The sequence below is a fragment of the Sorex fumeus genome, unplaced genomic scaffold, assembly GCF_029834395.1.
Source record: "Sorex fumeus unplaced genomic scaffold, SorFum_2.1 ptg000093l, whole genome shotgun sequence".
NCBI classification, from domain to species: domain Eukaryota; kingdom Metazoa; phylum Chordata; class Mammalia; order Eulipotyphla; family Soricidae; genus Sorex; species Sorex fumeus.
In genome coordinates, this window is record NW_026606150.1 from 3474634 (window position 1) to 3488630 (window position 13997).

General features: G+C 40.7%; 1 protein-coding gene across 3 annotated transcripts in view; it reads left to right on the top strand.

Annotated features, from left to right (window-relative positions):
- The window catches only part of RTN3 (reticulon 3), a 53187-nt gene that overhangs the window by 4364 nt on the left and 34826 nt on the right, over nt 1-13997 (top strand). For 2 of the 3 annotated variants that reach the window (XM_056131698.1, XM_056131699.1), the window contains exon 2: nt 7981-8037. The exons of the other annotated variant lie outside the window; for it this stretch is intronic. In XM_056131698.1, coding sequence (XP_055987673.1) covers nt 7981-8037 — 57 coding nt within the window. The remainder of the gene's footprint in view (nt 1-7980; nt 8038-13997) is intronic. 3 annotated transcript variants of the gene reach the window in all.

Sequence of the window (13997 nt, forward strand, 5' to 3'; positions counted from 1 at the left end):
TCTCTTGGCAAGACATCAGTGTGCTGAAATATTTCTGCAACATGCTGACCAGAGTAAGTGTATTTATGATGCACTTTAAAGTTCCTGTCAAGTGGAAGTGAAGTGCAGGAGGTAGCAAGAATGGCCATATCAGACTACAAATGCTGTTGACTTGAATGGTTTTTATTCCTCTGGAATAAAAGGGTTTTCTTAATACTGTTCTTTTAGAATCAAATCCACAAATGCTTTAATCGTTCTGATCCAATAGACTACATCATATCTTTGACAGGCATATTAACCCTAAAATACCTGGGGACTAGGGACCTAGGGGATTTTTTTTTTAATTAAATTGCTAATAAGGCAATTATTGGGGCTTGGTTTTGCTGTTTTTTTTTAAGGGGCCACACCCTATAGTGCTGAGGAGTCACTCCTGGTGAGGATCAGGGGTGCCAGGTTCAAACCCCCACTCAGCGACGTACTATATACAAGCACCTTACCCTCTCCAGCCACCAAGACCATCAGTGTTTTATTTGTTTTTCTAAAGATGGCTTGAAAACAAAATAAAATATTGCTTCTACTGTGCAGTGAGGAAATTACATGTTAGTCTTCACATCGGAGTCACCTGCTTAATCCAATACATGCTTCACACACTTGTAAAATGAAATTTGTTAGTGGAAAAATTGACGCATCATTCAAGGTAAAAGGAAGATTTAAGGTTTTCCAGTTTTGTTTGAACCGAGAATTACTCCTGGCAGTGTTCGGGGGACCATATGGGATGCTGGGAATTGAACCCAGGTCGGCCGTGTGCAAGGCAAATGCCCTACTCGCTGTGCTATCGCTCCAGCCCCTAGACTTATTGTTAATGGCAAATTTTAGTGCAGACTTTGGAAATATATCAGTATCACGGCACTATTTTTTAGATAATTACCTAGTTATTAGGTTTCTATACTTTGATTATCCGAAATGATTTTCTTTTTATTCATTTGGTATGAATAAATAACATTGGACATGTTATACTTTGAAAAAAGCATATGCTAACTAGGGTGAGCTGTATTCAGTATTGCTTGTGATTGCATCATTGAAGTGTTTCATTGCGCATCTGTGACTTATATAAGACTTGTTACTCTGTGTTACTGTGGTTTCAAAGAGAATACCTTTAAATACCTGTAGAATTTCATTTCTGAGAAGGCAGTAATTGTCAACAGGTAGCCCACTCTTAGAGTGTTTTTGTTTTATAGTGTTTTGGTTTTGGACCACACCCAACTTTTCTTAGTGCTTTCTCCCTGCTCTGCTATGCAGAGATGATTCCTAGTCGGTCTCATTGAACCCAGGTCATCTGAGTGCAAGGCAAGTGCCCTGCCCATGATACTCTCTCCATCCTATTACTATTTTTTTATTTTATTTACCTTTGTAGGACCAGGTTTCAGACTCAGGTCTTCCACATGGAAGGCATGTGCTCTTCCATTGAGTCACATCCAGGTTCTGTGATAGTCTTTAAAATTTTAAAGAACTATTCTTAACTCATTTTCTTTAACCTGTTTCCCCCCTTCCCAGTGATTGCTTCACCATCATCTATCCTGGAGGGAACATGTGTGCTTTTTGACGTGTTCCTTTTTGGGAACTTGCCCTAAGGTTATAGAGCCCTTTTTGTTCTGTACTTAAGCTGCTTTTACACAGGTGGTAAAAATACTTGGTTTTTATATTTATTTGAAAGTTGCTTAATGAGTTGTGTACATGCATTAATTTAACAAATGATCGAGCATACATTGAACTTTTTTGTTAGGTGCTGTGGGAGATGCAGTGGTAAATAAAACGTAGACATCCCTAGGGGCTGGAGAACAGCTGGTAAGGTAATTGCTTTGCTCAAGGTCGGCTGCCGATCTTGGTTCAACTTCTAGCACCACATAGGGTTCCCCAAGCTCCTCCAGAAGTAATCTCTGAGTACAGAGCAGGAGGAAGCCCTGAGCACAGCCAGATGTGGCTCAAAAAAACAAAGGAATAACTTTTACTTATCTATGAAGTAGTAGGAAAGCAACAAAAATCACATTTTACAAAAGAGCAGTTTGTTGGGTCACAGAGATAAATACATGATAAGCCCAAAGGTTTGTGACTGAAATTGTAGGTAGAGAAAAAAAAAAACTATAGGATGAATTTTAGTTCTTCAAATATACCCATTAATACTCTTTAAAATTTATGTTTTGTTTCGATGAGGTTTTCAGTTTTTTGTATGTGGGGTACCAGGAATCAAACCCAGGTGCTTACACAAGCTTGGCAAGTACTGTACTGTGAACTATTTTCCTGTCCCCCTTTCACAAATTTGGAACTGCTAAAAGTGGTTCAGTTGTCCTCTTGAATTCGCTTATCAGTTTAAGAACCTTAATTTCTTGTTTCAGTGGTTCCTATGCCAGATGCCTTTTTGCTTCAGTGTTTTACAGAAATGTATGCCATTCTGCAGTTGTTTTCCACATTGTTAAACCCAGCCTTCATTTAAGTGTCCTATTATGTTTGGTAAAATTTATCCTTCTCCTCGGGCTGTAGCGATAGCACAGCAGGTAGGGCGTTTGCCTTGCATGCAGCCAACACGGCTGACCCAAGTTCGATTCTTCCGCCCGTCTTGGAGAGCCTGGCAAGCTACCGACAGTATCTCGCCCGCAAGGCAAAGCCTGGTAAGCTCCCTGTGACATATTCGATATGCCAAACACAGTAACAAGTCTCACAGTGTTACCGGTCCTCTCTTCTCAAAACAAAATTTCTTTTTTTGTGTTTGGGGTTGTACCTGGTAGTGCTGGGGACTACTACTTGGTATAGTGCTTGTTTTGGGGTTTTTTTTGGCGGTGACATACCCAGTAATACTAAGGGGTTACCTGGTGGTGCTTGGGGGACCATAATGGGTTCTGGAGACTGAACCTGGGTTGGCAGAGTGCAAGGCAAACGCCCTACCAGCTGTACAAAGCCCCCAGCAGCGTTTTTAAAATTTAACTAACTTTAATTCTAGGCAGGCTGCAGACCTGGGTTCGATTCCTCCGCCCCTCTCAGAGAGCCCATCAAGCTACCGAGAGCATATTGCCCGCAAGGCAAAGCCTGGCAAGCTATATATGATGTATTCAGTATGCCAAACACAGTAACAAGTCTCACAATTTGTTGTGAGATGTTACTGTTGCCCACTCTAGCAAATCCATGAACAATGGGAGGACAGTGCTACAGTGCTAATTCTAGGCACTGTAGTCTACAGTACTGTGAATGGTAGGATTTCTCGCATCATTCTTGTACCACACCCTCTATCATAGTGTCCATTTCCCTCTACAGTTGTCCCAGTGTTCCCCCTTCCTATTCTTTCCTACCCCCTGAGTTTCTCAGCTTCTCTTACCTTTGGGCATTTGTTATTCCCATACTGTGTTTCTTTGTATCCTGCATATGGGAGAGATCATTCTGTATCAGTCCCTCTTCTGACTGACTTCATTCAGCATGATACTCTGTAAATTCATCCATGAAGTGGTACATCGCATGATTTCATCTTTTTGTTGTTGTTGTGGGGGGGCACACTTAGCAGTGCTCAGGGGTTACTCCCGGCTCTGTGCTCCAGGATTACTCCTGGTAGTGCTCAGGGTACCATATGGGATGCCAGAGATCGAATCCAAGTTCACCACGTGCAACACAAACTTCCTACCCACTGTTCTATCTTTCGGGCCCCTGCTTGTTTTAAAAATTGAGATTTAATACACATAGGTCACTATATGTGGGGGTGTGCATCATACCCAGTGGTGCTCAGACTTCACTCCTGGCAGCTTGGGGGACCATATGGAGTTCCAGGGACTGAACCCAGGTTGGGCTTGTGTAAGGCAAGTACCCTACCCACCATACTATCTCTCTGGTCCAAAAACCACTATAATAAATAAAAGAGATGTAGGGGCCAGGAATATGGCCTTAAGTGCCTTGCATTTCCAGGAAAGACCTGGGATTTAATTACCAACCTCACCCCTACAATAAATTTAAGGGCTAGAGGGATAGCTCAACTGACTGGAATGCATGCTTTGCATGCAGGAGGCCCAAGTTCAATCCCCAGTGCCACGTGGTACCCCAGTTACTGCTGGGTGTGGCCCCCAAACCTAAAGAAATACATAAACTTAAATCTAGGGGCTAGAGCAGTAGCACAGTGGGTAGGACAGTTGCCTTGCACACGGCTGACCCGGGTTCTATCCCCAGCATCCCATATGGTCCCCCGAGCACTACCAGGAGTAATTCCTGAGTGCATGAGCCAGGTGTGACCCAAAAAGCAGATAATAAAAATTTAAATCTGAAGCAGCACTTTAGTATGCAAACAAAATTGTACAACTCACCACTAATCCTAGAATATTTTCCTCACCCCACCCCTTGCAAAGAAACTATACCCGTTAGTAGTCATTCCTCACTCCCCTATCTCTATGGCAGTCTCTAATTTCTCACTTTATCCTTTTTTGTTTTGGAGCCACTCCTGGCAGTTCTCAGCACTTAATCTTTGCTTTGTGCTCAGGGGGCACTCCTGGTGGAGCTTGGGGGGACCATAAGTGGTTGGTGCCAGGGTTTACAGCCAGGTCAGCTGTAGTGCAAAGCAAGTGGCTGAGCCACTATACTATCTCTCAGACTCCCTGTGGTGCTGTGAATGGAACCCAAGTTTCCTGGAAATACTTGACCTCTGGGCCACATCTCTAGCCTTCTAATCTTGGAGTTTCTTTTTTGCTTTTTGTTGTGAGGGAAAGGGTATTTGTTTGGAGACCACACCAGCTAGTGCTCAGGGCTTACTCCTGGCTCTGCTCAGGGATCACTCCTGGCGGGACAGGGACCATATTGGATGCCAGGGATCAAGCCCAGGTTGGTCACATGCAAGGCAAATAAATGCCCTATCCACAGTACTCTCACTCTAACCCTCTTTTTAATTTTCTTTGAGAGGGTTCTTTTGGGCCACACCTGGAGATGCTCAGGGCTTACTCCTGGTTCTGTAGTCGGGAATTATACCTGATTGGCTCCGGGGGCCATTTCTCATGCTGGGGATAAGACCTGGGTCATCTACATGCAAAGCAGACACCCTACCCACTGTACTATCTCACCCCAGTCCCTGTTCTTCTTAGAGTATCTTGCTATTTTTTTTTTTGCTAGCCAATTTGTGAAATTTAGTGTTTCAGGATTCCTTTTTCAGAATTTTTCTGTTGTTGGTTTCATTTATTGACATTCATGTTGTGTTTTAAATACCATCTGTAAATGACTCCCAAATCTTTTATTTTTGCCTTTATATTTAATAAGCATATCAAATTTACTGTGTCTAAACCTAAAAACTGCATCTTTTATATTTTGGGTGGGGGGAACCACACCATACTCAGCAGTGCTCAGGGGTCATTCCCAGCTGTTCTCAGCAGGCTCATGCTGGGGATCAAACCTGGGGCTTCCACACCTAAAGCATAAGCTCCAATCCTTTGAGCTCTTCCCGGCCCTGCAGCTGACTTTTATCTCATCTCTGAACTTTGTCCCTTTCCTCTCAGTCTGTTTTTCACAAGCCTGCGGAAAAATAATAATGTGTGCTTATGGACAGATTTTCCTGTAGCTTTTGGTAACATTTGGAGTAAACGCTGAGAAACTGAGAGCTTGAGGGCAGCACACCTGACTCACCCGCTGTAGCAGCACTGACGATGCTGTATTTGGCAGCAGAGTTACCCTTCTACCTCAGGTTCATTTTACTCCATTAGAATGTGCTTTTCCCATAGATCCTTGCAGCTCTTCCCACTCACCCCCTCTCTGGGTCTTTTCCTGGACTCCTCTGAACTTCACAGAAAGCGAACACCTCAGACTTCTGCTTTTTTTTTCTTACCAGTTGTGAAACTTTTATCTTAATCTATTTGATGTTAAATATTTGCCATACTAAGATACACATTCCTGGGGCTGAAGAGATAGTACATTGGGTGGGGCACTTACCTTGCATGTGGCTGACTCAGATTTGATCCCTGGCCTCACATACAGTTCCCTGAGCATCACCGGATGTGCCCCCCAAACGAAAATAAAGTGTACATTCCTGAAGAATGAAAATTTTTGCATCCCTCACTCTGCGTCATCCCCCAACACCCCTCCCCCCTGTCCCTAATACCGGGACAGGGCACAATGCAGGCTCTCATATTTTTTATCTTTCTTTGAATCTCTGGGATGGCAAAAATGCTTTGTGGTTCTTGGGAACTATCCCTGGCTCTTTCGTGGACTTTCTTTTGAGCAGTAATCGAGAGATCATATGGGCCTGGGGATTGAACCCATGCCTCCCTCAGTGCAAAGCATGTACTCCAAGCAATTGAGCTATCATTTTGCCTCCTCAGATGCATATTTGGGTCTAAGGTTCTTGCCTAAAAATGCTTTCGACACAGGTTCAGCCTTTGCCTTAGAGACTGGAATAACAATCCCTGAGCACTACCAGGTGTGGCTCAAAATATAAACAGACAAAAAATGTGATAGTTATTCCTAATGAGATCTTGGAATAGTAAAAGGGGGTTGGGGAAAACAAATGAAGTATGTGTATAATTAATTACCAATATTGGCTCATCAGTTCTATTAAAGTACCATATGTTAATAATGGGACATGTTAAGTATCAGAGAATGGAGTACTGGATATAAAGAAACACTGTACTTTGTGTCTCTTCGGTAATGTAAAAAAATAACTAAAATACAGAATGTTTGCATTTTTAATTATTTTTTAATCTTGATGGGATTAGGACTACACCTGGCAGTGCTCAAAGCTTCTGGCTTTGTACTCAGGGATTACTCCCAACAGCATTTAGGCAGTGCTGGCAATTGCTGGGCTTGTGGTCGATTGAACTGGGCTTGTGGTCGTGTGCAAAGCGAAAATCTTTACCCCGATACTATCTCTTTGGCTCAGTTATGTGGGGTTTGGTTTGATTTAGTTTGGGTTTTGGAGCCACACCAGTGATGATTGGGGTTTACTCCTGGAAGTGTTTAGGAGACGATATGCAGTGGATTGAACCAGGGTCACTGGTGTCCCACTATCTCTGGCCCCTAAATAGCTCTTTGGTAATCCCTTTTGTTGCCATTTAACCCATAGTGGTGGCACCTGTATGCAGTTCTTTCTGGTTTTCAAGTTTTCTCTACCAACTGCATTTTTATCTATGTAGCTCATCTTTGTATTTATTATAGCGGCAAGTATGGCATGGTTTGAATGTTAAGACTATTCAGCTAGTCTTTTGATGTTCGTATAGATCATACCTAGTATTTATTACCCCATGATGTTCTACTTACACATATATACATAGAGGATCAATTTGTGGAGATGAAGAAAATGTGGGGTTTTTTTACATTTTGATATATAATGACAAATTTAAAGGGTATAATTTGTAGAAAGTGAAAGATTTTTCATGTAGTTCTATTTTTCTGGCGGTTAAGTATGATTTTTAAAAATGCACTTAGGATCAATTTTGACTATATGCCCCTGTAATAGATTCAAGGAATCTTACTAGTGACCAACTCTAACATAGTTGAAAATGTTTAAAGCACGTTATTCATTAGTGTGCAGATGCTGATTTTTCCTTTTCTCAGGGTTGGTTCTTTATATTCTTTTTTCCCCACCCTGGCCCACACCCGGTGCTACTCAGGGCTTACTCATGCTTCTGTGCTCAGGTAGCACTCCTGGTGGGTCTCTGGTATAAAACCCAGGTCAACTGTGTGCAGTGCAAGCTTATCCACTGTACTCATTTCTCTGACCTCTTTAGGTTATACTTGTTAAAAGTGCTGGAGGCTCCTTTGAAAGTGAGACTATCTGATCAGAAATGGATTTGATTAACTTTTAGAAATGCATCTTGAAAATAAGGTTTTGCTGCCAGGTGAGTGAAAAAGTGATTGGAAACAATGATTTGGGTTTTTTTCTCCTCTTGCTTAAACCCAATGAAATTACGGTGTTTCAAAAAAAAAAAGACCAAAAATAGTTCAAATTCCTGTGTGAGTTGTCAGATTCTCACGCTGTATATTTTCTTTCAGATTCCTTTGTTTCTTCCTCTTCCTCTCAGCCTGTATCTCTATTTTCGACCTCACAAGGCAAGTCTGTCATTTTTTGTGTTTCCATTAGTAAAAGAAAAATGTTGAGAAAGAGGCTGTAACTGGGAATATGAGGCAAAAAATTTCTGTTGCCCCCAATTCTGTAGAATAAAAACTAATTTACAAACCAGTTCCTCGTATTTAGCAATTTCCTGAATTAGTAAAATAGATTGAAACTAGGTTGACTCTTCAACATGGCATAAACTTTAGATTCAGTTTTGAGTGTTTTTTGAAAATTAAAAATCCACAGAATTTGAAGTTGATAGCATTGTGGCTCAGAAAACATCCCAACCCCAGAATGCATTTACAGTTGCATATCTGTTTTGGAGAGGTAAAAGATTTGGAAAAATCTTTTTACTTAAAAATCTTTATACTTAAAAGTGTGCTTCCTATGAACTACTAAAACATCAGCCTAGTTGGAGTACATAAGTATGATTCCTGCCCCCCTCTGTGGTGCTGGCATCAAACCCAGGTCTATGCATGCAAGGCATGCACTCTGCCACTGACCCACATCCCTGGCCCTCTTTAGCGTGAACTTAACTGGGACTTGGCCCAAGAGCTAGGCAACTTCCAAATTTGCTTAGGAACATGGAACAAGAGTTGACTTTTTGGCAAGCAAAGCTTGTTTTCCTAGAGATTAAACTGTGGCTTTTTTTAAAATTTATTTAATTTTGTCAACCAGTGAGGAAGGGATTTTCGTGTGTGAGCACTATTGTTGGTAGGGGGGAGCATTGCTAGGAATCAGAGGAGCTAGCTCTGCTGGCTTGGTTGATAGAGCCTTCTAATAAAGAGCTCTTGTCTCTTATTTTGTGTTATGCTAGACCTGAAGTATTGGTCAATAGGAAACTCTTGCTTTAAAGAAGGAAAGAAAAGATAATTAAACTCACTAAATGAGTTTAAGAAGCTCTGTTGCAAAGTTTATTGTCCCTGAATTTTCTAGATGAATTGTCTGGATGCTGGCTTGTGGGGAAGACTTCAACTATAAAAGAAACAAAACATAATAGGATAAAAAAAACCGGTTAGCATTTTTACCTGCATTTTTTAAACCTACTTTTTAGGGAAAATTTGTACTTTTAATTCAGACTAATAATATTAGAGCTCCTTGCTCTTTTGTAATATACCTTCTTATGAGTTTGAGTATATTCAGGTCAAATTATGGCCTTTAAAATTGATGTTTACTTTAAAAATAGACATTTGATGAATGTCAGAAAGTAACTCAGTCATGATTATTGACATTTGGAAATTGGCTAGATTTTATTTGTTCAGCTAGGGGAGAAGGGTGCACCTTCCAAGCTACGCTCAATAGGTCCAAAGGCAACTGCTACAATATTCAGCTGGGCTGGATGGTTTTGTGCCAGGGCCTAGTGGTGCTCAGGACCACAGGAAGCTGACCCAGGGCCCTAGGGACCTCCATTGCTACATCAGGAAGAATCCATGGTCATTGCCAAGGATCAAACTTGGGTTCTTGTGTCTGTGCCCCTGGGATTTTTTTTCCCCCTTCCCTGGCCCCTAGATTTGTTTTTTTAAGTATATATTTAACAATACAGTTTTATATAGAATGCTGAAAGCCCTTTTTTTCGAGTTTCAGTTTATATTTGGGAGGGGAGAAGCCCACACCTGCTGGACTCAGAGTTAACTCCTGGTTCTGTGCTCAGGAATCATTCCTGAAGTCGCTCAGGGCATCGTATGGAGTGCCTGGGCTTGAACTTGGCCTCCGCGCAAGGCAAACGCCTTATTCATTGTACTATCTCTCCAGTCTTGGGTTTTATTTATTTATTTATTTATTTGCTTTTTGGGCCACACCCGGCGATGCACAGGATTTACTCCTGGCTCTGCACTCAGGAATTACCCCTGGCGGTCCTCAGGGGACGCTGGAAATTGAACCCGGGTTGGCGATGTGCAAGGCAAATGTCCTACCCGCTGTGCTATTGCTCCAACCCCCCCCCCCAGGTTTTAATGTTTTTACAAGTGTTAGTGTCTTAAAGTTTTTCCGTTTAACAAATTTTAAATTAGTAAATATTTATTTATTACATTTATTCTACTCTGGTTGATACCCAGAAAATAATAATAATGCGTATAGAACAGATAATCCTATTTCCCCTATTATAGATATTTTATACCAAATAGCATTTTCCCCAGCATTTGTGAGACCCTTGGTTTGATCCCCAGAATCAAAATTAAATTTTTTAAAACATTCTTGTTAGGAAAAAAAATTTTTTTTTTAAGAGAGACCTTTTATTTATTTAGATATTGGGGCAACAACCTGCTATGCTCAAGGATCACTCCTGGTGGACTTGGAGGACCGTATCAGGTGCCAGGGATCAAATCTGGGTCAGCCACATGCAAGACAAGCACTGTACGGGGCACATCCAGCAGTGCTCAGGGTTTATTCTTGGCTCTGTGCTCAGGGATCACTCCTGGTAGGGTTTGGAGGACCATAAAGTGTGCTGGGGAATAACCCTAGTCAACCGCCTGCAAGTCTAGCACTCTGCCAGCTGAGCCAATGCCAACCCCTCTAGTTAAAAATTTTAAGTATCTTCAGCTTCACAGTATGAGAATATAAGAAAGTATTTATTTCTTCCTTTTACTTACAAAGAATTACCTGATTAGTGAATAGTGGTGATTCAAGGTTTTGTGAGGGTGTTTTGTTTTTTTTTTTTTTTTTGGTTTTGGGTTTTGTTTTTGCTTTCTGGGTCACACCCAGCAATGCTCAAGGGTTACTCCTGGCAGTGCTTGGGGGACCATATGAGATCGAACCGGGTTGACCACTTGCAAGGCCCTACCTGCTGCACTATCACTTCAGCCCAGTATTTTTGTTTGTTTGTTTTGGGGTCATACCTGGTGATGCTGAGGGGTTATTTCTAGCTCTGCACTCTGAAATTACTCCTGGTATTTCCCAAGGAACCATCTGGGATGCTGGGGATCAAACCCCAGTCAGTTGCATGCAAGGAAAGCTCCTATTTGCTGTTGTACTATTGCTTGCTTCAGTTCAGTATTTTTATTGTCAAAAGGGTGTTAACAATAGGGGCCAGAGAGATAGTAGAATGGATAAGGTGCTTGCCTGCCTTAAAGGTGCCAATTTGGGTTTGATCCCTGGGACCACATAGGGTCCCTGGAGCCCCATCACTAATATCCCTAATCATTGAGCCAAAAGTGAGTCCCTGAGCACTGGTGGGTGTGACACAACCTCCTGACCCAAAAGGGAAACAGCTGAAAAGAGGTAGTTAAAACATAATTTTGAAAGTATTTTATCTAGCCTCTATTAATATTTTCTCCTACAAAAACTTATATAATGGAAAAGTAACCCAAATGGCCCTCTTATTTTATTCTTATTTTATTGGTAAATGTAAAGGTCAGTCTGTAGTTGTTTAAAGGAACATGTTGGCAAATGATTTAGGTGTGTTCTAGTTGCCTTCGTCTGCCTTATGATCTGCCTTAGGTCTTTACTAATGGTCTACCTTAGTACAAATAAGGGAAGATGAAGTTGGTGATACATTTGTCATTGTTGGGTGTCAGGGAGATGCATATGCCAATACTGTTATTAATTTGGGCTGATTAAAGAAAGAACAGTTAAATATATCATAAGTCAATTTTATAGTTTCAAATAATATAGCTGTCTAAAATAGGAAGTTAAATTTTTTGAAAGCTAATGGATAGATTTGTGAAGAGACTATCAGTTCCTTAAGTTAGAATCCTTTGCTTTCTCTTCCCCTGGCCCCCATAAAATACAATTAAGTTTCAGCCTAATCCCTGAACATTTCAAAATAGGAAAGTGAAGTTTAATGACTTTTTTTTTTCTTTTTGGGTCACACCCGGCGATGCACAGGGGTTACTCCTGGCTCTGCACTCAGGAATTACCCCGGTGGTGCTCAGGGGACCATATGGGATGCTGGGAATCGAACCCGGGTCGGCGATGTGCAAGGCAAACGCCCTACCCACTGTGCTGTCGCTCCAGCCCCTAAAATACATTTTTAAAGATGTCATTTAAGGGTTTAGTGTTTAAACCATCAGAGCAGATGAGGCAGAAATTGCTTTTTGAGCCATAGTATCACTATGAGCATTGTAATTTAAAATCATCTGAGAGATGTATGTCCCTTCATCAAATAACATAACAAAATGAAATTTGGTCTCTTACTTTTGAAACTGTTCATTTAAAAAAAATCTGAAAATAATGTCATTTTCTTTAGAATACATTAAAAGAAAAAAGTAGGTGAAAATAAAACTAGAGTGAATCTCCAAGATCACGCAGAATTGGAAGCACATTTGTAATAACAATTGCATTCGATTTGAGTAATGCAGTAGGCATCTGGAATAGGAAGTTAAACACTGAACTTTGGGGCAAGCATTAAGGAAAACATTTTCCAGTTACAGCCTGTTTGAAAATGTTAACCAAAGCAAAGACATTTTTCTTTGTACAAAAGAGATTTTTTGTTTAGATTCTAGCTTGGCTGCAAAGTGTCTGCTGGCTAACTTCCTATTTTGATGCTGTGGCTTACAGTTGTTGGTACTGTTTTGCACGAGAATTTGTCTTTCCTGTTTTGTGAAATTGAGAAAATTCAAGTGTAGGAAAGCCTACACCTGAATATTTCAAGCCTCTTGTATGAATATGCATAGTACGTGTCTGGGAAAATCAACCTCCTGGCTGCTGTAGGCTGGCACTCTTTCTGTGTTCTGGATTTTCCACATTAACAGAATCCTCTTAGGTAAAAGTAATGAATTTCGCAAGTTGTCGGGTGGGGAAGTAACCATATGTTCTTTTCTGCTACATAATTCTAAACTATTCGCTCTTCTTAAGAAAAGAAATCTAATACAGGATTCTGTTATTATTGCTTACTTGTTTCTGGGTCACATTATGGTTTCAATAATTAAACTATAAAAGTGGAATATAAACTAAATGATTCACTTTTTTTCTGAATCATTCAGTGAATTAGAAACAAAATAGAGAAGATAATTTGAAGAATAGTATATCCAGTTATCTAGTAATGAGAGTGTGTGTGTGTGCGCGTGCGCGCGTGTGCACACAATGCATATACTGTCTTCATCTCAAAGTTTGATTTTGGTTCTGTTTTTTTTGTGTGTGGGGGTGGGGTGGGGTGAGTATACCTAGCATTTTGCTTAGGCTTTACTCCTCACTCTCTTCAGGGATTGAACCTGGGTGGGCTGCATGCAAGGTAAACACCTTACCAGCTGTACTATCTCTAGCCTTATCTTCTTAAAATGAATACTTTATCTTCTTTAGATTCTCAGGTATAAAACTAGAAAGGCTCTCCCGTTGATCATCGATTTGCTCGAGCGGGCCCAGTAATGTCTCCATTGGAGGCTTTGTTGTTACTGTGTCTGGCGTATCGAATACGTCACGGGGAGCTTGCCAGGCTGTGGCAGTAAAATTTTAAACCTCTAGACACTCCCAAACTAACAGTGTATCAATAAGTAGAAAAATCCTTTCATCTATTAGTCGTTGTTTTTGAGCAAATGGCTTAATCTCATCTACAAATAGGGATACTAAATGGGCATACATAAAACATCTAATGAGAATTGTTGCAAGGACTGAATGAGTTAATATGCGCAAAATGCTTTGAAAGGTATATGGCACTTCATAAAACAATAAATGACATCAAACATCACAGTCTTTAAAAAAAACTTTCCTGACAAAGTCTACATATCAAAAAATTTTTTGTTAGGAAAAAAAAAACTGTCAAATCATTAACCACTTTCACCAGGTACAGAAAATAGAGAATCTTGAGGTTTTGACACTTCCTCTTATCAGTCTCGAAGTAATAATTAAGAGTCTTACCTATTTTCAAATTTTAGTACAAGCCAAATACTTGTGGAATTCTAAAAATTGTGCTGATTTTTCCTGACCTGCCAGGAGTAAGCCTGTGCACAGCTTGGTGTCGCCCGCAAATCAGAATATATAAATAGCTGGGTAGTAGGGAACTCAGTACTACGTAAATTTTATG